The following is a 26,117-nucleotide window of genomic DNA, read 5'->3' as shown; positions in this document are numbered from 1 at the left end:
CAATTTTGTGATGTTGTCCTTTTATGTCAATAGCATAAAAAATCAAATCAACCATCGAGCTCCTTAAAATGAAAGTTCCTTGTGCCTATCCACGCGAAGGCAGTGTTACAGTAGAATTTTGCCTCTGCCAGTAAAAGCCCTCGTCCTAGCCAGCTTTTCTAGAAATCAACGCTTCATTTTTAGGACAATTTAATTGATATATATTACCTCTGATTTTTAATATAAAATATTATTTTCTTTTATTTAGTGTTAAATATAAGATTCTAATTCATTTTATTTATTATATTTATATTTTTTTTAAGATAGTCCTTCTAATAATGATATTTCTAGCCGATATACTTGATTGGTAAGAATATTTTATGAAACACAATACTTATTTATTACAAATAGCTAACTTAATTTCTTTTCTTAATCTTTTAAAATTATAACTCGTTCTTATAATTAGAACCGGAGATATTACATCATAACTGATTATTCATTCTTTTCTTCCAAGTGTCATCTATCTTTCGAGTTTAAGGGTACGTTTGATACAAGAAAAATGAAACAGAGGCGAGGGGAACAAAATAAATTCGATTTAAAAATTAAAAAATAAGGTTAAAAATCTTTAATTAATTTTTATTTTATAATTTCTCTCTGTTAAAATTTTAAAATCCTATTTCTTTAATTTTTTAAATCAAACTTATTGAAATTTTTTTTTCCTTCTTTTCATTTCTCTGGTACCAAACAGCGTAAGGGATTTGACAGGGAAAGCTTTTTTGTATTAACTCTTCGCCCCCAAAAAATGAAATTACGCGACTGATATTCAAACTATTAAAACTTTTCACCAAACAAAAAACCGTTAAAACTAATGCCTTTCAAAAATCGCATGCAGATTTAATCTAATTAGGGAGAATTAAATGTTACACTCTTAAATTATACATTAGTTATATATTTTTTATATTTAAATTTATAAAGTAATGCTTAATCATCTTTGGAATGTCATAAAAAATTAAATCTACTATAGGTATGGTTAAATCCACGTGATTTATCGCTGTATTCCATATTATTCCCCAGTTACTATTCATTTAGCACAATCGGAACATGGGGGTCTGACGAATTAATTGGGTAGATGAAACAAGGTAAGTAAATTAATTAATTGTAATAAATATAACCTGATCTATCTAAAATATTTTTCTGTAATGTTATACTGTATGTCAATTTTTAGTTAAATAAATTAATTTAAGAAAAATAATAAATATAAAAAAAAGATGGATTAAAATATACAACAAATCGGAAGAGGTAATTACAAAAGTGTACATTGTAAGCTTTGGACATATGTTATTTTATAAGTAGACGATAATTTGCCATGCCAATGAAAAACACTTTCTTTTACCTGATGAAAATCTATATATAATTGACATGAATTATTGGGTTCATCCTTGTTCTGCCTCAAGTTCCATCATTGAGATTCCAACGAAGGAACGTCAGCACATCATTATTCAACTTTTCCATTAATTAATTCATTAATGGCCAAACTTGGCACTGTTACCAACTCTGCATCTGAAAAACGTGTTTGTGAAATAACTTGAAGATAACATTTAAAACACACACGGATTTGGATCTCTCTGCCACTCCTCTCATTCTCTTTCCTTCTCGCTGTCTTTTTTTTTTCCTTCACAACCATGGGATTAAAATCTTAATGGTTTAAATTTTTTGGTCTATTTTTTAATCTAAAATTATAATAATATTTATTTTTATAAAATATTAATCATTGCGGTTTTGGCCTGATGGTTGCGAAAAAAAAAACGGAAGAGAACGGGAAGGACGGTGGAGAGGATCAACTCCCACGCACACGCGCCTCATCATTTGACACCGAATCAGGAAATGACAACGTGGGGGCACGCGCGTGCGCGGATTTGAGCTGGGCGGTTTCAAAGAAAGCATTTTGTAATTTTATCCCCCTCAAGTCTGATTCAGAGACATCAAATTCAAATCTTAATAATTTTTGTTTCAGCAAACATAAAATAAAAGGTGAAGAGCCCTTCCATTTAACTTGGCTTAAACTCCTCTCTCTGCTTAAGCAACACGTGTCATAAGAATTTATTGGGTAAATAAGTTCAAATCCTGATATGAAAAATCTTATTGATAGATAATTTATACATGTTTATTATATTTTTATAAGAGCTCTTTAAATATTGACACATGTCCCGGTGTTTCAAAGCCCAGTTCACTTGACCTTCTGGTTAAACAATTTAAAAAAAGGCCTTAAAATGAGGGTGTCCGCACTCCCATTTAATTTGCATGTTCCAGCTAATCTGTAACAATTAGACAATTAATATTTCACGTGGGCGACTATTTTACTGTTACTTTATCCTTAATATAAAATACTGATTTGATTTTTAATTTGATCTTAAATATAAGACTCTAATTTATTTTACCTCTTATAATTAACTATTTTTTAAAGTACTTTTTATAGTATTTACACATTTTAAATATTGCATCAAATGGTAGTTCTAGATAATAATATTATTATAAAAAATATTTTAAAAACGATAATACTCTTCTCATTCTATTTATAAGGTAATTTCAATACATTTCACACCGATATAAAAAACATCTTAAAATACATTAACTTTCTATTAAAATATAATAATTTTTTAACTTTACCCATATTTAATATATGCCCCTTTCCAAAAAAAACCTACATTATAATAAATGAAAGACAAAATAGTACATTCATACTGAAAATTTAATAAGGTGACTTATAAATAGAACAAAAAAATCATTCTTTTTTTGTTTCATAAATATGATTAGAAAAATATTTATTTATTATAAATAATTAACTCAATTTTTTTAAAAAAAAATAGTAGCCAGCTCAATTATTAACTTTTTTTTTTGGCCAAAAGCTCCATTATTAACCTTGATGCATAGAAATAGTAGTACACAAGGATATAAAGATCACAACCCTCAGTCTGATCATACGTCCTTACGCTCTGCTTTCTCTCTGTACCATCACCAAGAAAAAGAAAACACCCAACAATCATCATCAATGGCTTCTTCTTCACCCTCAGACACTTCTTCCAAGCTTCCCCTGAAACCAATACCTGGAAGTTATGGCCTTCGCTTCTTCGGAGCCATTAGCGACAGACACGATTATTTTTACAGACAAGGTCGTGACAAGTTCTTCTCCTCCAGAATGCAGAAGTACAAGTCAACGGTTTTCCGTACGAACATGCCTCCCGGCCCTTTCATTTCTTCCGACCCCCGAGTTATCGCAGTCCTCGACGCTATCAGCTTCCAGATTCTCTTCGACAACTCCAAGGTCGAGAAACGCAACGTTCTTGATGGCACCTTCATGCCCTCCATCGAGTTCACCGGCGGCTACCGCGTCTGCGCCTTTCTCGACACCTCCGAACCCTCTCATGCTCTCTTCAAAAGCTTCTTCCTCCACCTCCTCGCTTCCCAACACCACAACTTCATCCCGCTCTTTAGGGACTGTGCGTCGGAGCTCTTCGCCGGTCTAGACGACAAAATCTCCGAGAACGGCAAAGTTAGCCTCAACACCTTCAGCGACAAAATGTCTTTCGACTTCGTGTTCCGGCTCCTCTGCGGGTCAAACTCAGACCCTAAGAATACCGAGCTCGGGTCGGATGGTCCGAAACTCTTCGAGAAATGGTTGGGTGTACAGCTCGCTCCCCTTGCCACCGCAGGGCTTCCCAAAATATTCGACTACGTCGAAGATTTCTTTCTCCGAACACTCCCGTTTCCAGCGAGTATCGTGAAGTCAGACTACAAGAAGCTTTACGACGTATTCTCCACGGCTGCATCGGCGACGCTGGACGAAGCAGAGCGTTTCGGGCTCAAGAGAGACGAAGCTTGCCATAACCTTATTTTCATGGCGGGCTTCAACGCTTACGGTGGGTTCAAGAGCCAGTTCCCTATACTGATGAAGTGGGTTGGATCTGCCGGAGCCGGTCTCCACAAGGAGCTGGCCGACGAGATCAGGACCGTCGTGAAGGCGGAAGGCGGGATCACATTTGCGTCGCTGGAGAAGATGACCCTGACGAAGTCGGTAGTGTACGAGGCACTAAGGATCGAACCTACAGTGCCCTACCAGTACGCTAAGGCGAGGGAGGATCTGGTGATCCAATCTCATGATGCAGCATTTGAGATCAAGAAAGGAGAAATGATCTTCGGATTTCAGCCGTTCGCTACGAAAGATCCTTGGGTGTTTGAGAATCCTGAGGCATTTGTGGGCCATAGGTTTGTCGGGGAAGGGGAGAAGCTGCTAAAGTATGTCTATTGGTCAAACGGACGAGAGACAGAGGAGTCATCCAAAGATAACAAGCAATGCCCGGCGAAGAATCTGGTGGTGCTGCTGTGTAGGGTAATGCTGGTGGAGTTTTTCTTACGTTACGACACGGGTACCGTGGAGGTTGGCAAGAGCAGTTCAAATCTAGGAGCATCAGTGACGTTCACTTCGTTGACGAAGTCTTCATCACATTGATCGGTGATAATAACAATACCCTTCGATCTGCTTGGAATGTGTTTTCTGTCTGATGTTGTTTAGTATGCAGCAGGAAAAGTGGTGGTGTGCTGCTGTGGAGACGTGTCATGTGTGCGTGAAATTCTTTAAACAGACATATAAAATATGCATCGGTCATAGGGGTGCGTAGACATACTATTTGTTAGGCATGAGTGATTTATTGGTACGGTTCTGTATTTTGAAATTTTTAATACACATTTTTTTGCTAAGATCCATACACTTCTTTCTATATTTTTCAATATATGTATACAAATATTTTTTATTTTAATAATTGTTATATATTTTTTTAATAAATAAGGGTATTTTAAAAAAACTTATAATATTTATCTCGTTTAACAAAATTTTACCAACTTTTTGATTTGGCTACTTGTTTCTTCTAAAAATAGATAAATGGAGTATTTATTAGATTAGGTTACTTAGGTGTGTTATATTAAAATCTCCAACTACATATGATCTTATTTTTATATTTTAATTTTTTATATGGAGCACATAACAAAGTGTGATTGAATATCTCGACAAAATGAATATAACGAGTTTGATTTTGTTCAGACCCCAAAAAAATCTACACATGATTGTCCGTGTCTAACTTTTTTGTGTCAAGGACATGAGTGAGTATGGTTTATAATAATATTTCACGATAGAGTCTTATTAAACATGTTGTCTTATAGCTAGGTAGCGAGTGAAAGTTAAGATGACTCTACCATTAATTAAACCGTAATAAACCCTAGGGCTTGTAAACAAGGAAAAAAAATAATATGAGAATCAATGACTCTTTTAACGTGTTAGCTCTAATAGTAAAAACGCATTTTACGTGGTCATTATTGTTTTTTATCTCTATGTGGCCCCATAAATATAAGTTCAAAGAATTCACGGCACAAATTAAAATGAGGCGGATTGATTGGTGGGGCACAAACAGAAAACGGAACGAGCAAAATGTTTATCATATTAGGAATGCAAAATGGTGTGATATTCTTCGGCTCGATATAATTGAGCTGGGTCCACGTGGAGAGATTTCTTGTGATCTCAGGCACTACATATATATATATATATATATATATATATTTATATATGTATATGTATGTTTGTATTCAAACGGTTCATCTTCATCATCATTCATTGCACGGCGTGTTGCATGCCGGTTTATAATGGCAATTTTAATTTTAATTTTTTTCATTTTAATGTCATGATCATCTGACCCCGCCTGGCCCACATAAGCCGCATTACCCGCCTGGAAATTCTCCTTTTATTAATATTAAAAATACCAGACAGAGCAGGCGTAAATACCAAAAAAAAAAAAAAATCACCCCCCAAATATTTTAAGCCAAACAATGCTGTGTGCTGGCTCGAGGTTGAGGTTATTTAGGGGATATCAATTCTTCAGAATAGTTGTTCCTCCCACTCATGGAGCATGGAGGGAAAGGCGTGACGTACGAGTATATTTTAAATACTTAATTTTGAGGTTATGATTAATATAATTTACAAGTTGGGGTCTTGTAACTCAAATGACATTAAACAATTTATTTTAAATTCTTTTAAATATAAAGTTGTGAGTTCAAATTTTTGATAATAAGTGAGTCAATTGGTAAAAAAAAAAGTCAATATAATTTACGATTATAATGTCTGCTTATTCCAAGAATATAACCCTATATTATATTTGTACATTATGTACGCTTCTTTAATTGATTTTAGGAAAAATGGTAAAAAAAGACTGTCGAAATAAAAAAATTGTAAATAAAGTCCCGTCACAATATTAGTATGGGTTTTGATAATAATTTTTATGAATTGGTCCCTGTGTGTAATTTTTCTATTTCAGCGGTTTTTTTTTGCAATTTTTTCTTGAGTTTATATCCATCTTCCTTATTCACCAATGCTGACCAAGGGTTGATATCTATAACTAAGTTCCTTCATAGGCAAATGACAAACAGATGTAGCTGATCTATTCTCCCTTTTCTTTTCTTTTTTTCAAAAAAAAAAAGTAGAAAACCTATTTCCTTCCCACAATTCCAAGACATTTGAACCAAAAGGACCCCAATGATTTCCCTCCATAAAATGAGACTCACTCTCTATATTTCGCTTTCGATATCGCAATAAAATGACGAGGTTTAAAAAGGATTATTCCATCTAGTACAAGTATAAGAAGTTGAATAACTAATTTATGACCATTAAAAATTTTATTAAATTAATTATTTCTTAAATCACTGGGGGTGTAAAGAAAATCACTACTACTAATTACATGTTGGGAGTTCCAAATCAATTGAAAATGATTCATAAGAAATTTTGGGGGGGGGTTGTCCTACATGTGTTGCCACAGAATACAGATCTAAGGAGCCTTGTGTTATCTGGGCCAAGCTGCAGAAATATTGTATAGGAGGCCCACAACTGTGTTGCCTGTTTTTTGGGTCTTGGAACTTCAGCCAAGCACGTATGTTATAGTTATAAATTTAGTTAAAAAAGTTAGTTCCTTATAAAAATATTATGGTGAGCCAAAATTCAAATCCTCGTTAAAAAAGATGTTTGTATTTAATGTCTGGTAACGTCTCAAATAAGATTGCTTTCACCAAGAGCATACCTGTGCATAGGAAAAAAATAATAATAAGTGTGAGTTTGTTTTAAAATTTAAGTAAATTGTGATAATGATAACAATAATTATAGGTTGCGTGAATGATGAAGCTGAATTAGACTTTGATTACAATAATACTTATGGCTGAGATGCGTCAGATGCCTCTTTTCTGACTAGTTTCTATTTGAATTCTCTTCCTCTATCCACGCTGCTTCCATTTTTTCAGTCGTCCTGAAAATTTATTTTTTTACAATATTCTGAAAAACTCTAGTGATAAAGAGTGTGAAATTCAGAAATTGCGAGCACTGAATAAAAATATTTAAAGCTACAAATATAAACACAGAAAAATATGGGAGAAAAAGCATTAGCAGTTTTCTCTTGGGGGTGCTAAAAATAAGGGCCCAGACCATTACAACAAAAACCTACCCTCGTGGATCATTCTTTTTCTCTGCACCAGTTTCCTCAGTTCGACCACTTTCTTCCAATTTTGCATTTCCCCTTGAATTCCAATTTTTCATGAACTAATTTTTCATAATGAGGCCTCTAATTTTTTATTAGTTTTAATGATCACACATTTTCTAGAATCAAAGCCATTTCTTTTAGTGAGCTTGTTCGACCCTTTAATTGCTAAACCCATGAACCTAAAGAATAGAAAAAATTCTTCTAATACAATATATATATGTGTGTGTATTGTGTGCCTATATATATGTGTATATAATTTTACCTCTTTTAAGATAGGTTTTGAATCTAATGTAAGTGTGGTATCACTATGGCATGATAATTATGGCGAATTCAAATGGTCATATGATTACGAACTCAAAAAGTGGCATATACATGTTGGATCTTCAACTAGTTGAATGAACTTGTTAAAGACATCAAACGGATTACTTATTATTGATAGATATTTACTTTAAAACATATATTTTTGAATTGTTGTGTGTGTGAGTAGTGTTGGGGGACAGATATACTTGAATTATAATCATTGTATATCTTTACAATATTTTTAAATTACAGAACCAAAACAGATATTTCTTTTAAAAAAGTTATAATATTTCTTCTAAATTAAATTGAAGTTTAATAGGAATTAATTACAAAGTCAACTTCAGCACAAAAAATTACAAAATCAACACATGAACTTTAAAACTTACACATAATATTTCAAGTATCAATATGATAAATAAAAAATGAAATTCCAATCTGTTTTAATAAACAGGGAACTTTTTTAAAACCATAAAATTAAAATTTCAATATTTAAATTTAGTGGATTAAATTCAAGTGTCGTACACTCAATGAGAGATGATTTTAATCACGTGATTTTTTTTATAATATTCAAATTCTCTCTCAATGTTCTTGTTTCTTCAAGTTATATTTCAAACATTTTCTCTATCATCCTAACTACTTTGGGATTTTGTTTTTTTCGCATAGGTTAAGCGGTGCCCATTCAAATATTAGGTCTTGGTGCTCCTTTGCATTGAAAATTTAATTTCATTGGTCTGATTTTGAAATTTTCCCACATCTAGAACTGACTCAGGTGCATCTTTGCTGAAAATTCTGTATGCGACTTGAAATTTATTGCAAAGTTTTCTGTGCAATATTAATTATGAGGTGTCATTAGTCACCAAATTTGAGTTGTGTGCCACATTTTCAAAACTTGACAAGTTGAATTTTGTTTGTGACTAGGAATTTGCAGCAGATTTTTCTATGCAATATTAATTATGAGGCATCATTAGTCACCAGATTTGAGTTGTGTATCATAATTTTGCTCAATCCTGAAATTCTTTAGGTTTTGCTCAAATTTTTATTATATTACAATTATGTATGATGTCCATGTATTTTCTCAATAATAATTACAACCTTAAACTAATTTTTAAAGTAATTTTGTTCTAGTAACTCCAGGTATCAACAGGTATATTTATATTTGAGTCTTTATTAAGTACCGAACTGTTTGTAATTTATAGGTTAATTTTTAAAATGATCAATCCAATTTCTAAAATTATGGTCTTAAGGCTTGTTTGAATTCACAATCAATAAGTACTCATGTCCTGACAAAGTAAGAAAATATTTTTTTAGTGATTTATATATATAAATATATTTATGTTTTTAAGTTTAATGTTATTCCTTTTGTAGGTGAGCTCTTGATGAGGCATTAAGGAGGCAAACCCATGTTGAAGAAAGCTTTTATGTGCTTCTTGAGGTGTATTAATACGAGTAATACTTTAGGCCCAAAGAGTAAAAAAAAAGAGGCTTTTGATACCGTGACTTAAAAAAAGAGTTAGAAAATTAATTAAAATGTTGCTCTAACTAAAATTTTTTGCAACTACAACCATCAAGAGGTACTACTGTAGAATTTAAAAAGAGGGTTCTGATACCATGACAAAAAATTAAGAGTTAGAAAAATTAAACCCTAAATCCTAATACATCAAGAAAAGGTTTATCTGATGGATGGTGGACAAGGGAGCCATTCTGGCTCCCGAAAGGTGATTATCTAGGACCGTATCTTGGAGCGAATCCATCGATCTTTGTCAGGCGGTGCTCTTATCTGATGCTTGGAGGTTTCAAAAGAACTAAACAGGGGCACTGTAGTCTCTATGGTTTAGAAGGGTTGGAATCTAGCTGGCGAAATAGAAATTGTAGACGTCGAGAAGAACACCTTTGTTTTCCAGTTTGCTAATCGCAAAGACTGCATGAAGATTCTGAATGGTCGTCTTTGGGCTATTCAATCTTATCTGTTAAATCTTCAGTTGTGGGATGATGAAGTGTTGGTTAGGGAAGTACAGTTTGATAGGACTCCTTTCTGGATTCAGTTTCATGGATTACCCTTTATGTTCATGAATCGTGAAAATGCTATTCATTTGGGCTCTCATATTGGTGATGTTGCTATGATTGAAAATCCCGTGAAGAAAGGTAGATTGGTTAGAAACTTTCTGCGAGCGAGAATCTTGTTAAATGTTAAAATGCCTTTGATTACTAACTAAGACAATCACACTAGAAAATCACTCACTCTTTTCATTTCATTCCTTCCCAAATCCTATGATACGTTACGTTAGAATTATTGCACTTTATGTGATTGCATTTCTTTTGTTTCTTTAATTTGTAGGTATCTTAGAAAATGGCCAACACAGTTAAGAACGTTGTCTTACTGGATGCAGACGCTGTCCACAGACTAGTCACTGAAGGGAGCAATTCAAAACAAAAAAATAATTGAGTATCTGACTCGTGCTTTTGAGGACTGCACCCCTACATTCACCAAGTAAACATACTTTTTTTTTAATAATTATTTTTAAAATTTCAGGTTTTAATATTACCCTCTTTTTGCAGATGCACCCATAATAAATTGCTGTTGTGGAGCGGGAGCTATCCCAACGAAAGCTGGGTGGTGTTTTTGGAATTGGATTGTTATGAGTAAGTTTTTTTTTTTTAAGTTAGTAATGGGTCCTTCATGAGAAACTCGGAAGCTTTATGACACTGTATCATTAATTCAATTTAGTTGCGGGTATAAGGAAAGCAGATCCGTAGAATCTTGCTTTCTTGAGCTTGTGGAGAGGCGTGATTCGCCTATCATTGTTTCGGACAAAGTCTCGATCAATCATAATTTGATCCTCAGTAAAGAGGATATTGAGAAGAGGGTCGAGAAGAAGCAGCAGCTGTCCAAGCCAGAAATGGACAGCAAGAAGAGGAGGAAGCCCGACCCTCCAAAAGTTCGGTTTTTGTATTTGTTTGATTATTATTATTATTCTTCTTATAATTTTCTTTTTCTTAGTAGACTTTTCTTCCATGTGCATAGGAAGAAGCGGAGGGAAAGAAGAGGATGCCCGAGAAAGAAGAAATAGTGGGGAAGAATAGAAAGGGGTTTTATTTGCTTCAGTCCAATTCTGTTGAAGCATGTGAGACTTATACTTTTGATTGTGACATTCCTGTTTCTTCCATCATCACCAGCATTGCGCCCATTCACCTGCAAGATGCAGGAAGAGGTTTTCCAGTAGAATCGATATGGAAGTTGGTCAGTTCAGTATCTTGCTGCTTGTCAAGTCTGAAATGTTTTTGGAATTGGGTTTTGTATTGGATATTTTCAAGAATTGGGTTTTGTATTGGATGTTTTCAACAATTCTGATTGACCTTAGATTTTGTTCCGTTCTTGAATTGAATACTTTGATAGTGAAGATGTGGTGAAGAATGTCATCTGGTAAATCGCTCAACAAATCTTTGCCTTTTGCTTTCATTCTTCTATATATGTATATATGTGACTCTACCTAGCTGCAATGTATGAGTTTCGATCTGCAAGTGAAGAAAATTAGTAATTACGTGACCTGGCACTAATCCAATTAATTTCCCGATTTGGTAGATAATTTGCTTTCATTGTATATGACTCTACCTGCATTTAAATATAGCGTCTACCTATCTAATCAAATTGAGAACTTGATCAATTGTAAGTGGGTACAAAGAATAAAATCTTACCTCCCTTCTCCGGATGAAGATGATGCAAGACCTGGGCTATGGGCGACGGTGACATGACGGCGAGTTGTGTGAAAGAGGATAAGGGTATGCACTTTCTATATATATATGTGTGTGTAACATGGGTGATGTAGGTATATGCAGTTTTTTTTTTTTTTTCCAAAAGAAGAGAAAGATGGAAAGATATGTTATCACTTGTTTAGAGCACTGTGAAAAGATTTGAAGAAAAGAAATTTGGTAAATATCACACTAACAAAAATATTCTCATATTCTGATTTATTGTATCTCATACCATTATCATCAATTATCAACCATCAATTATTAACTATTAACTGTCAACTAACTATATTCTTCAAATCTTGTAATACCCAATTAGTTTAAAAATAAATTGGATATAATAGTGCAATATTATATTAAATTAATGAGATCTGAATATTATCTTAATTAAGGTTTAAATATATTAAATTAAATGAGAAGTATTATAATTAAATGAGATTTCAATTAGGAGCTTAAATAAAAAAATTAATAATTGATTTTGGATTTGAATAATATCTTAATTGAGATTTGAATATATTAAATTAAATACAAGTATTGTCTAATTACAAATCTAATCAAATATACTACTCCATGCATATGGGGGGAGAAATTTTTAGTTTACAATAAAAACTATGTAAAACTAAATATTTTGAAGTAAAATTGTATCTGAAAGAAACATATTTTCATATTCATATATCTTAATATCAAATAATTATTTAAATTTGCTGAATAAATAATTTTTTAAACGAGACTAACAGTAATTTTTGGCCGAAAAATGATACTAATAATGTTAATTAACTATATTCTTCAAATCTTATAATATCTTATTGGTTTAAAAATGAGTCACATACAACAAAGTGCAATTTGAATATATTAAATTAATGAGATTTGAATATTATCTTAATTGAGATTTAAATATATTAAATTAAATAGAAAGTATTATAATTAAATGAGATTTCAAGCAGAGGTTCAAATAAAAAAATTAATAATTAATTTTGGATTTGAATAATATTGTAATTGGGATTTGAGTATATTAAATCAAACATAAGTATTGTCTAATTATAAATCTAATCAAACATACTAGTCCATGCATCCTGTGGGGGAGAATTTCTAGTTTACAATAAAACTATGTAAAACTAAATATTTTGAAGTAAAAATACATCTTAAAGAAACATATTTTCATATTCACATATCTTAATCCCAAATAATCAATTGAAAAAAAAGTCAAATAATATATATTTAAAAATATATTTTTCACATGTGCATATGTTTGAAAAAAAGTTGAAACAAACAAGGGCATTATTTAAATTTGCTGAATTAATACTTTTTTAAACGAGACTAACAGTATTTTTTTGGCCATAAAATGATACTAATAATAATGTTAAATTTAAAGGATTAAAAATATATTTTTAAACATAACAATTAAATAATTAATTTATGAAGATTTAAAAATTAACTAAATTAGTTATTTGTAAAAAAAAATATGTTGGATTCCTTAAGATATATTAAACATTTGCAATGAAAATTGGTCATATATGAAAATTGTTCTTTGATACATGCAGTTAATAAGAATAATTTAAAAAGGTTATAAATTTGGAAGATAAAGTAGATTATGATTTATTTATGATCAAGGCAAAACTCTCAATTAGCTCCTATATTTTGTACATGAGAGAGTAACTTCCAAAAGGATAATAAATTAATTTATTGTCAATATCTAATGGTATGAAAACTCTCATATAAGTAGAAAGATTCGGATTCAATCCTGCTTATAACTTAAGTGATTATGTAATGTATGCCCTACTAATTAAAAATAAATAATACTAATACTATAGAATATCCAAGTCGTTAGGAATGTCGACAAAATTAGTAACTTGTAATTACATGTTGGGAGTTCCAAATCAATTGAAGATGATTCATAAGAAATTAAAGGGAAGAAGTTCAGAAGTTGGACAGAGAAGTGCCAAGTCTAGGAGTCTTGTGTTATTTAGGCCGAGTGGTCGAAATATTGTGAAGAGAACAAAACTGAATTGCATGTTCTCTTTAGTTTTGGAAGTTAAAACTTGGGTACGCTCAAGCACAAGTTCATTATAGCTGTGAGTTCGTGTTAAAATTTAGATAAACCATGATAATGATAATAATAGATTGCGTGAATGATTAAGATTAATTAGACTTTGATTACAATAATAATTATGGCCAAGATGTGTCAAATTCCTCTTTTCAAACTAGTTTCTAAATTGTAAGCAAGAAATCGTGCCATGTGATTTTCATCCGGCTTTCTCGTCCTTTTTTTTAAAAAAAAAATTTTAAAGACAACTCTATAAAGACTTTGAAATTTTTAATAGGGATAATTAATATACAAGTCCTTGTAGTTTTAAATGGTTTTTAATTAGGTCCCTATAATTTTTTTTATCAGATCCTTATTATTTTACCTTATTTTTAATTAAAGACTTATAGTTTTTATTTTTTATTCTATGAATAATAATATTCTATAAATAATAAATTATTATAATAATCTTATGTTAATATTCTTTTAAATTTTTAGTTAAACACATATATTATTTATTTTTCAATTATAATTTTTGTATTTATAAAATTCAAATTATAATAATAAAATTTTCTAAAATTAGAATATAATTATAAATAATTTATTGTTAAGTATAGTTGATTATTATGATTAATTAGTAATTACTAAATGATTATATTAATTTTTTTGTCCAATTATATAATTATTAATTTAAAAGTGAGATTAATTTTAAAGCATAACGTTAATAAATAATTTTTTTTAAAACTACAAAGGACCTTATTAAAAAATAAGTGAAATTATAAGAACCTAATAAAAAAAAATAAAGAGGCCTAATTAAAAACACGTAAAAATAAAAGGATTTGATTAAAAGAACAAAAATTTTATAGGGACATGATTAAAAATTAGATGAAACTATAAGGACCCAGAGATTAATTATCTTTTTTTAATAAAAAAATAGTCCTAACAATTTATTTTTGGACGATAGCCTGAAAAACTTTAGTGATAAAGAGTGTGGAATTGTGAGTACTACATAAAATATTTCAAGTCACAAATATAGATAAAGAAAAGTATGTGAGAGAAAACATTATCACGGTTTTTTTTCTTCCCGTTTGGCATTTGTCCATTTGCACAGGAATCTAAAATTGTTAAACCTAAGGTAATTATTATTCTAAAATTGTTAAACTGTCTCGGAACGTCATTTCACTATTAAAAAAATGGTATGCTTAGCCTTACATGCTTAAGATACTTGATTTTATCAATTCAATACTTATGTATTTTTTGTATTATTTTTTTTATAACAAATTCTTGTTATTAATATTATTAATACTAAAGTTCTGCATTCCAAGAATCTTGAGGTACTTCAATTACTTTTTCTCAATGTTGTTTATAGCTTGCTGCACACTTCAACCTTTTCAAGTATGATTTTGAAATGATCATAGTTTTGCTTAGTGGTGGTCATTAGGTTCTTTTCATTTCCTCTCTTCCTCTGCTTTGATTTTCTTAGTCCGATTCCAGGGGAGGATCGTTGTACATGTTACTTGAGAATTTAATTGAAGGTAGTTCAATCAGTCAATATTCAGCTTGCATGTTTTTCCCTAGCAGTATAAAATTTTCCTGGAACATATAAAATCAATTCTATATTCACTTTTCCGATTATTTCCCTTGGCACCACTACCAGCAAAATCACAAATTACAGCAACCAGATGAGGAATATGATGCTTTGAAAAAGGGAGAATTATATCCCAATGACACTGGATTCTTCATGGTACCTGTTTAACGTTTAATCTTAAGCACATAGCACTTGTATTCACAATTACATAATTCTCATCTCACCCACATTATTTAAAGCACTTTTTTAATTCTCAATAAAGTCTTAACGTTACGGGCTTACTGTGGTGCCTTTGCCAAATGTGTCTGATTCAATCAACATTGTTTGACTTTTTGTTGTAACCCAATGATTTGCTTGCTTAGGCCAGGCCACTAAAGAAGATGGTATTAGTATTGATGGCTTTTAAATTCAAGAGCAGGCGCTCCTTTATGTTATGCAAAGGTTTAGGGTTTGTTTGTTTACCTGTTTTGAAAACAACTTTTTATTTTTCAAAAACAAAAAAAAATCTTGTTTGGCAACTTATTTTTAGTTTACTGTTTTTAAAAACAAAAAAAATAGAAATTTGTTTTGCAAAACTAGAAACAGAAAACAACTTTTAGATGTTTTTTGTTCTGAACTTCCTAATTCCTTCTTTCAGAAAATCGGGCATGAGCTTTTTTCTCGACTGAACACTTTTGTTTACTCGACGGTTTGAAGATTCGTCCTTCTATGTTCATAGTCCATTAATTCTCTAGTCTCACTTCATCGACATCTGCTGCTCGCTTGTTTCCTTGCTCCTCTCTCGCTCATTGCTGCTTCCTCACTCCCCCAATTAATCAACTAATGAATTAGTTGATTTTTGATTCAAAATAATACAAATTGAAGTTTAAATTTTAATAATCCAAATTCCAAAAATAGGATAACATCAATAGTTAATTTCACCGCACCAATTAATCAATTAACAAATTATCTAATCAAAAAGTCATGAACTACTCTCTCTAGTTTTTTCTTTTCTCTATTTTCTCTCATCTTGTTCTCTTTACTTCCAACTTTTCTTTCCATTCGAAGAGAGCATTAGTGCTTAATAAGATTGTTGAGGAAAACACATGCATAATAGTGAAAACCAGGGCCAAAACCGTGCTTTAAAAACGAATTCTGAACTATTTGAATGAAGAGCAGGAAAAAAAAGAATAGTCAAGAGAATTCTTATATACGAGAAATTATATTCTTTAAAATGCATAGCAACAAATAAATCTTTTAAGGGGGAAAACGAAATTTTATTAAAATATGAGAGACGAAGTTTTTTTTTTTCAATTGAATTTATATGCAATTTATATAAACAAATAAATCTTCCCATATTACTCATCGTTGTGGTGAAATATAAATTATGGTGCTCATCATTACGATGAAAACTGAAACTGGTTTCATTAAAAAAATTATTCACTCTTAATAAAGCTTCGGTGGACGTGGACGATAGTTAAGAACCAGCATGTTTTTTTGGGTGAAGGTCGTGAGAGACAAATATCAGTATCGGACTCCAAGCCATGCAAGGATCACCCAACCCTTTGAGTATCATTTATTATTATCTTTAACCAATTTTGATTAACGTAATTTAGTTTAATTATATCATATAAAAAGAAATGGAGGGAGTGTCTTTTATTTTGTCATTTACTTGAAAGAGAAAAAGAAAGTTAAGAAATATATAATATTTGCTCAAGCTCAACATAGGTCCTTTAGCAAAAGTTTAAATAATAATAATAATAAAGAAAAAATTGATAATTTGAAGAAAACAAAGTGACATATCGTCTTGCTATCCTAATGATCAGGAAGAAAATTAATTGAGAGTGGTGCATAATTAGAAGCCATCTCAAAACTCTTCAAATAAGGGAGTATGGACTCGTGATGACAATGTGGGTAATTGAGTATCATCTCCTTTAAGTCTACACACCATTCCTTCAACATCCCTATTAGAAAAGCCACCTGTTCGTCCATCTCTCTTATTATGAACTCTACTTTCTTCAATCCCTTTATTTCCCTCCATCCATCCAGCCTACAATCTCTTCCTATGTTCTTGTCAAACCTATGTGCCTGAAAAAATTTTAAACAAATTAGGATTCACATGAAAAAGGTACACCCAAGATTGTTAGGTTTGCATTATATATATATGTGTGTGTGCGTGTGTATAACGGCCAAATCAATTTTATTTTTTTACATAAGACAATTTATTAAAATAAACTAAATGGCCAAATCAATATACATACATACCTCCTTAGAATTGCCCGGACTGTCATTCACGAGGGTAATACTTTTTAAATTTGGCACTCTTTCCAAAAAAGTAATTACCACCTCCCCCGTATCATAATCATCACTATAGAGCTTTAGCATCTGTACTCGGAGGTGAACAACGTTTCCAAATGAAATAGGTGCCTCCCTAATTATATGTAGACCCTGCAAAGCAAAATTGAAATAATAATAAAAAAAAACAGAGCTCAAATCAGGACATTAACTAACAGAAACAGTTTTTCTAGGTCTGCATGAGATTAATTAAAAGCGCCTTATAATGATGAACAGAGGAAGTAATATTTATTAATCTTTCTTTTAAATCCAATTGTATATTTGTATAGTATAGAAGAGAGTGTAAAGTATAAAATAGATTCGTGAACTGACCTCAAGCACACGCACATCTGCATGCAGTGTTGTGGCCCAGCGTAGAGCTTCATTTAATTGCATGAAGGTACTGAGGTTTCTTGAATAGTGGAGCCGTCGTCCGGTAGTGAGAGCAGCGAGATTCAAATTGTTGAAGGTTCCTTCACAATGAAGCTTTTGTGGGAAACCAGCTATGGTTAAGGTTTCTAGAATAGGTGCGGAGATCTCAAGCGAATGCTCATAGTCATAAACACGATGTCCGCAGATGTAACCAAATGGACATATGGTGTAACTAAAGCCTCGCAGGTTGTCTGTGATGACCCTCACAGTCCTGTAAGGGCAGCAATAGCGAATGTCTAAATCCTCCAAACACGAGCTTCGTATTGTGATGCCCTGTCGGTTTGTCTCCCTGAAATCGCTCTCCAGGAAGATTCGATCGAGGAGCAAATGTTTCAAGAATGGGAAACTCTCAGAAACCCACTCGCCCATTGGATCATTAGTTATCAATAAAACTAGTTTATGCATCATACGAGAGAGAAATTTTTAGTTTACAATAAAACTATGTAAAACTAAATATTTTGAAGTAAAATTATATCTGAAAGAAACATATTTTCATGTTCATATATCTTAATATCAAATAATCAATTGAAAAAAAATCAAATAATACATATTTAAAAGTATATTTTTCACGTTTGCATATGTTTGAAAAAAATTGAAACAAACAAGTGGGCATTATTTACATTGCTGAATTAACAATTTTTTAAAGGAGACTAACAGTATTATTTTGGCCAAAAAATGACACTAATAATAGTGTTAAATTTAAAGGATTAGAAATATATTTTTAGATATAACAATTAAATAATTAATTTATGAAGATTTAAAAATTAACTAAATTAGTTATTTGTAAAATATATATGTTGGGTTCCTTAAGATATATTAATCATTTGCAATAAAAATTGCTCATATATGAAGATTATTATTTGATACATGCGGTTAGTAAGAATGATTTAAAAAGGTTATAAATTTGGAAGATACAATAGATTATGATTTATTTATGATCAAGGCAAAACTCTTAATTAGCTCCTATATTTGGTACATGAGCGAGTAACTTCCAAAAGCTCTCACATAAGTAGGAAGATTCCGATTTAATCCTGCTTATAACTTAGGTGATTAGTTAATGTATGTCCTTCTAATTAAAAATAAATAATACTAATACTATAGAATATCCAAGTCGTTAGGAGTGTAGACAAAATTAGTAACTTGTAATTACATGTTGGGAGTTCCAAATCAATTGAAGATGATTCATAAGAAATTAAAGGGAAAAAGTTCAGAAGTTGGATAGAAAAGTACAAGTCTAGGGGCCTTGTGTTATTTAGGCTGAGTAGTCGAAATATTGTGAAGAGCACAAAACTGAATTGCATGTTCTCTTTAGTTTTGGAAGTTGAAACTTGGATACCCTCAAACACATACAAGTTCATTGTAGCTGTGAGTTAGTTTTAAAATGTAAATAAACCATGATAATGATAATTATAGATTGCATGAATGATTAAGATTAATTAGACTTTGATTACAATAATAATTATGGCCAAGATGTATCAAATTCCTCTTTTCAAACTAGTTTCTATTCGAATCTCTTTCTCCATCCACGCTACTTCCAATTTTTAAATTCTAAGCAAGAAATCATGCCATGTGATTTTCATCTAGCTTTCTCGTCCTTTTTTCTTTTTTTTAATTTTAAAGACAACTCCGTAAGGACTTTGAAATTTTTAATCAAAAAAGTAGTCCTGAAAATTTATTTTTGGACGATAGCCTGAAAATTTATTTTTGGACGACTTTAGTGATAAAGAGTGTGGAATTGTGAGTACGAAATAAAATTCCTTTTGCATTTGTACATTTGACACAGCAAACTAAAATTGTTAAACCTAAGGTAATTATTATCCTAAAATTGTTAACTTGTCTCGGAATGTTATTTTACTATAAAAAAATGGCATGTTAAGCCTTCTATACTTAAGTTTCAATACTTATGTATTTTTTATATTATGTTTTTATGACAAATTCTTGTTATTGATATCATTAATACTAAAGCCCACTTATTTTTATTTATTTGTACAAAATTATCATATTAACCCTCCATTTGGATATGAAAAAAAAGTAGGGAGGAAAAAATGATAAGAGAGAAAATGAAAAGAAGAGAAAACTAAAAAAGATGTTATTACCTCTATTGTTTAGGTAGAAGAGAGAAAACAAGGAGAAAAAATAAGTAAATATTTGAATGATTAAAATATTTTTACTTCTATGTCAAAATATATCAAGTTTGAAACTAAATTAAATATCATAATAAAAAATTATATTAATATTAATGTTATCAAATAATTTAAAATTAAACTATATAGTATCTAGTATAATCATTTTATTATATTTGAAAATCAAATAATTTAATAAAAATGTTATTTTTAAAGGACAAAAGTGATTAACTTTTTAACATTAGATAAAATAAAAGCGAAAAATTATACTTAATTAAAAAACGAGGTTCTTGACATGTTGTAATGCGGGGGGGAAATTCAGAACAGCTCTAATGGCAGAATGATACTAGTAATGATTTATAGATGGGAGGTTCAACTTTGTCATTTGAAGTCTCACAAAAAAGAAAAAAAAAATCCTATAACGAGAAACGGGGGAAGACGCAAGGACAATGATGGAATATGTGTTTTTTCCTATTTTTTTTTCTTGGAAAGAATGTTTGGAAGAAAAATTGAGCGGATTTTAGGCCCATTTTTTCTCTCACTTTTTTTTCTTTCCAGTTTTTTCTCCGCATCTAAATAGGGAATACTGATTTTCTCTGTTTTTGCTAGTTTTTTTTTTCTCCTCTGTTTTTTCTATTAGTTTTTTTTCCTCCCAACTTTTCTCTCTATCTTAACAGAGGTTAAGTATATAAGCTTAAGGGAAAATGATAGAAAAGAAACGAAAAATATTTGGGTTAAATTAGGATATATCCATGCGTAATTAGAGAACTTGATCTAATAGATATAAAACACTTGATATAAGACTTAAAAAGAATATGAAAATTACTAAATCTCAGATTATGTTTGTTTCTTTATACCTTAATAAGTTTTGACCACGTTTGATGTGAAAATAACAACAAATTTTTATAAAAAATTATTACCATTATGCAATTTATTACCAAATCTTTCTCTTTATTCTTGGAAAAATAACAAAAAAGACCTTTAAAATAAAAAATTGCATATAAATATCTATTCACAAGAATTGTTATTATTTGCTTATTATCTATTGTCAAAACCAATACTAATGATGTAATGAGTTTTTATTTGTAATTTTTTCATTTCAAAGGTCTCTTTTTGTGATTTTCACTTTTTTTTTTCACTCCTGTTTGAAGTGCCACATGTCCATATCAGGGCAAAGGGTTATCGTGCGGGAAACATTGGCTATGTTTTTTAAGAATGTGTTTGACTCTTGGAGCAAGGAAAGCTTGAATATCCTGTTGAAAATCTATATTTTGATAAAAACAAAACTGAAGTATTATTTCCGATCCTTAATATAAAATCTTGTTTGACTTTTATTTTGGTCATAATTATAAAATTCCAATTCATTTTGTCTTTCATATTTATATTTTTTTTTCCAAAGTCATCCTTCTAATAATAATAGTTTTAGTCAATATACTTTACTAGCAATAATATTTTAGGAAAGACAACACATATTTATTATAAATAACTAACTTAACTTCTTTCTTTAATTTTCTCAAATTAGTCAACTAGCTCTTATAATTAGGACCGGAGGTAGGATTAGAATTAAACATTAAGCTTCAGTCAATTATTAAATAATAAAAATTTTAAAGTTCTTTTAAAACGATTTTGTGATCATCCTCTTTTAACCATCTCCAATCTCATTTCAGGCTTCATGCTACGTTTTCCCTAGTTTTTCATTAATTTTTGGATACAAAAATTAAATTTTTTTTATAAATCACACCATTCATTTCTTGTTAGTTCCAATCTTTAATGGTCCACAAAAGTTGGGCGGCATCAAGGCGCTCACAGGTTTGAGTAAATTTAATATGTGAGAAATAAAAGAGAGGAGAACATTTTTTTAAATAAGTTTGATTTAAAAAGTTAAAGAAAAAATTATAAAATCTTAATACAGAAAACATGTAAAATAGTAAGAAATATTAGTTAAAGGTTTTTAACTGTAAATTTTTCAATTTTTTAATTTCAAACCATTGAAAATTTTCATCTTTTTCCCTCCATTTCTCTCATATCAAATAAAGGTAAAAATATTTTTTCCCCCCGACTAGAGGGTGGGAATAATCTGAGAGTACAAGTGAATTGAACTAGGGACTTTTTATGTACATTTATAGAGAATTTTTTCAAGTCACTGTGACTTTTGTTTTTTTTGTTTTTAATAAATAAAATGATCAAATATATAAATATCAAAAGTTAGGCATTGCAAGTTACAAAAACCAGGTTCGATGAACCCCTCGTCCATGGGTTCAGCTGGCGAAGGAGTTGGACACTCTCACCAAAAGGAGGGGGTTCGATCTTGGAGAGTGCCACTTTGTTGTGGCTCCAGTCGCGGCGCTGGAGGAGGCATCTTCGAAGCCAAGGCCTCAGCTCGTAACATGTGGTCGCTCCCCGTCCCAGTAAAGCTACGGCGCTGGGTAGAGCTGGGGTCAAGGGTTAGTTGCCCTGCTCTTGGATCGTGGGTGAGTCCAATCCCTTTTCTAAAATTTCTTCACCAAAAAAAAAAAACCAGGTTCGATGAGCAAAAGTTGGCTACGAGAGTTAGACGCATTGAACTGAACCAGGGGAAAAAGGCCTGAGAGAGAGCTTGTGCTTTGCAGAAAGATTGAGCTCGGCAAAATGGGTTACATGGCACATGCCCACTTTATTGGAACTCTAGGCCAGATAGAAGGAAATAAAAAAACGTAATTTACGGGTTGGCCCTTTCAGATTTCGTGTCGCTGCTCGCCGTCCTCCACCTACTAATTTATTCCCCGAGTCAAATCCTGATCCGTTTTGAGCGAATGCCAGATAAGATCCAATGGAGAACGCTGGAATCTTCTGATAGCTCCGAATGTGACAACCACATGTCCTTTCGGTCGTATCGCTTCGCAATTCAAAAACCTCCACGTGCCATTTCTCGCTGTCTCCCTCCATTTCAAGGCTCCGATCTTTCTGCTGAGTGATCTAGCGGAGGAACGCCATGGGTAAGACGAAGAGCTTCTTAGCCATGAGAACCGATTCCCAAGATGAAGCCCTCCAATTGATCAACTCTGATTTCCAGGATCTGAATCGCGCCGCTAGAAACCTCGCCCACCATGCCATCAAACTCGGTGGCCTCGGCTTCGGCACCTCTTTCCTTCAGTGGGTTGCTTCCATCTCCGCCATGTACTAACCTTCACACTCTTTTTACCCCTCCTCTACTACTTTCTGTTCTTATACAGCATGCTCAATTTTCTTCGCATCACCTTGCAATTAGTTCAGAGTGGGATTTTCTTTGCTTCAGCCGAAATCTGTTGAATCATGTGAGGCCTCTATACTTTTGATTTTACAATCACGGATTTTGCCGTCATCACTAGCATTGCGCCCGTTTACCTGTAAGATGCATGAAGAGGTTTTCCTGTTGAATCGATCTGACAGTTGATCAGTTCAATATTTTGCTGCTTGCCGAGTCTGAAATGTTTTTGGTATTGGGTTTTGTATTGGATGTTTTCAACAATTCAGATTGACAGGGGCAGGGTCTCTTGGATTAGAGTTATCTTTATTTCTCTGTATTGATGTTATTAGGAACTAGACTTGTGTTCCATTCTTGAATTGACTATTGTGACCAACTAAGTCATTGTCTTAAATACTGCTATTTCAACTCTCATGGAAGAGAAGTCCGTGCTGCTAACATGGTAAATGGTAGATAAATTAAAGCAAAAGACCAAATGATTATGATTTAGAAACCATTTTACTTCAGTGTGAATATTCATTTACTTGCTGCACGTGTTTTTCTTTCCTGTACTCCCGATTTGATGTAATGGTTGTCGCATCTTGGCTTGTTTCTATGACTGTTTCCTTAATTATACACTTCTCTTTGGCTTATAAATTCTGTTTTCAATCTGTCTGCTGTAGTTACTTATTGGTTTTGGATCGTACGAACTGGAAGACAAACATTCTTACATCGTTGTTGATTCCATACATTTTCTTGAGCCTTCCTTCGATAGTTTTTGGTCTCTTCAGGTGATTAACCCGTCACTCTTCCATGGTGCCAACTTTGTTCAATGCCAAAACTCTGCTTCTTATCCCTTATCAAGCTACTTATTTGCATGTTTATGCAGGGGAGAGTTTGGGAAATGGGTAGCCTTTATTGCGGTTGTGTTACGGCTTTTCTTTCCAAGGCATTTCCCTGGTATAGTATAATTTCATTTGACTTTAAATCATAATCATTGTTCTTGTCTATATTGGGTCTGATCTACAGTTCCCATACTTTTTCTTCACTTTTGTGCTGCTATGACTTTTTGTTATCTATATTTTATTCTATAGGAAACGTACTTTTTAACTGATCCATATCATATGCAATTGTATCTTTGTCTGTGCTTGAAAAACTCTTCATTAGGCCTGACTAAGTGAATTGTAAATAGATATGTAGTCATTTCGAGGAACGCTTTTGAGCGAGAGCCACCTTTAAGATAGTTACATCAGAAAATTATAACCAATTCAATTTCTGCATCTTTCTTATAGATGTGTATACTTCATTCTATTCATGTTTTTTTCAAAAATTATACTACCGTGGGCTTGTTTGGAACGAGGTCATTCCTTTCTTTGCAATGTCATTTGTGTCTTTTTAAGTTATAGTAAGTTAAGATACGAGAATAATTCTCGATCTTCAAAATCACTTTTTCCATTGTATTTTGCGTTCCATTTCATTTACCAAAGAGAGAGCTTGAAAGCAATCGTTACTGCTACTGCAGATTGGTTGGAATTGCCTGCTGCTTTGATTCTGCTTATAGTTGTGGCGCCAAGTCTATTCGCTAGCACCTTGAGAAGCAGCTGGGTTGGCGTGGCAATATGCCTTGTCATTGCATGTTATTTACTGCAAGAACACATTCGGGCTTCTGGTGGTTTCAGGAATTCCTTCACAAAAGCTCACGGCATATCAAACACAATCGGCATAGTCCTTCTATTAGTCTATCCTGTTTGGGCATTGGTAATCGACATTATATAAATGCAGGCTTTTAACTGTTGTTGGGATTTGGTTGGGTTCTGTGAATTGAAATGGCCACTGTTCCTGTGTGTATCATTCATTTGGTGGAAAAGACTTTGATTGTGTGAAAATGTAAAATCCTCAGTGAGTGGATCATTCATTTGTAATAAGCTGAGACTTTTATATCCCAAAGAGTCTGCATGTGTAAAAATGTGAAATCAGATGTTATTTGATTACTTTTAGCTTCATTGAATGTGAACATCTAGTGTGTTGATAGAAATAGACCATACTCCCTTTCTTTTCTTTTTTTTTAATAAGGTCATTTTAATCACTTTGCACATTTTAAGAAATTCGGTTAAATTGGGGTGGCTGTATTGGATTTGTACATAATTTGAATCAGTTTTCGCAATTGCCCTCTATCTTCTCTTGATTTTTTATTCATCATTGTTGGTGATTCTCACAAATATGTAGGTCTTATGACAAGGTTCAGGAGATGTGTCAAAAAGCAGTAATAGTTTGGTGCGCCGTGATCGTAATGGAAAAAGACGTGGCATGATATTGGCATTTGACTGTTTGGATTTGTTAATATAAGGCGATATTGTTCTGAGTTTATGACGTTCAAAGTAATATTGCTTGAAAAAACAATTTTTCTTGGTAGTTAGTGACCTGTAATCTCTATGGTTATGGTGGACCCTGTCTGGTCCTTTTTATTTTCGGACTTAAACGAATGACATTTTGCATTAAACAAAGGTTATTGTCTGCAGCATCTTTTAAGAAAAAATCGTTAATTTTCTTTTATAAATTAACAAACCAGAGTCAATTACTATATTTCAGGAGTTTATTGTCAATAAATCATATCGAACTGATTTGTAATGGAAAAAGAACAAATCCGTTGTGCCCCAGCTGGGGTTGGCTTTGATCTGGATGGTTTCAAAATTATTACTCCTCCGGTCCTTAATATAAAACCTATTTAACAAATTTGATTAGATTAAGAAAGTTAGGTAAGTTAATTAATTATAAGAAATGTGACACATTTTTTTCTAAACACCATAATCATTTTTCTTAATACTCTCTCTCTTCTACTTGA

General features: G+C 32.0%; 3 protein-coding genes across 3 annotated transcripts; all 3 read left to right on the top strand.

Annotated features, from left to right (window-relative positions):
* The first annotated feature begins 2,968 nt into the window (after positions 1-2,968).
* Positions 2,969-4,616, top strand: LOC114733717 (allene oxide synthase 3-like). Its single transcript, XM_028921212.1, has one exon. The coding sequence runs from the start codon at positions 3,029-3,031 to the stop codon at positions 4,484-4,486; it is 1,458 nt and encodes a 485-aa protein (XP_028777045.1). The 5' UTR covers positions 2,969-3,028; the 3' UTR covers positions 4,487-4,616.
* A 5,652-nt stretch (positions 4,617-10,268) lies between these two features.
* On the top strand, positions 10,269-15,169 carry LOC114733724 (uncharacterized). The gene is made up of 5 exons (XM_028921219.1): positions 10,269-10,335; positions 10,404-10,487; positions 10,573-10,783; positions 10,870-11,189; positions 15,004-15,169. Exons 3-5 carry the CDS (start codon positions 10,745-10,747, stop codon positions 15,056-15,058), a joined length of 414 nt encoding a protein of 137 aa, XP_028777052.1. The 5' UTR covers positions 10,269-10,335; positions 10,404-10,487; positions 10,573-10,744; the 3' UTR covers positions 15,059-15,169.
* Positions 15,170-22,796: 7,627 nt separating this feature from the next.
* Positions 22,797-25,332, top strand: LOC114733721 (cold-regulated 413 plasma membrane protein 1-like). The gene is made up of 4 exons (XM_028921216.1): positions 22,797-23,229; positions 23,959-24,066; positions 24,165-24,235; positions 24,798-25,332. Exons 1-4 carry the CDS (start codon positions 23,045-23,047, stop codon positions 25,049-25,051), a joined length of 618 nt encoding a protein of 205 aa, XP_028777049.1. The 5' UTR covers positions 22,797-23,044; the 3' UTR covers positions 25,052-25,332.
* The last annotated feature ends 785 nt before the right edge of the window (positions 25,333-26,117 follow it).

Source organism: Neltuma alba, unplaced genomic scaffold (genome assembly GCF_004799145.2).
Source record: "Neltuma alba isolate B1F8T4 unplaced genomic scaffold, ASM479914v2 tig00013030_pilon, whole genome shotgun sequence".
NCBI classification, from domain to species: Eukaryota; Viridiplantae; Streptophyta; class Magnoliopsida; order Fabales; family Fabaceae; genus Neltuma; species Neltuma alba.
This window is presented reverse-complemented; position numbering and strand designations above follow the sequence as displayed.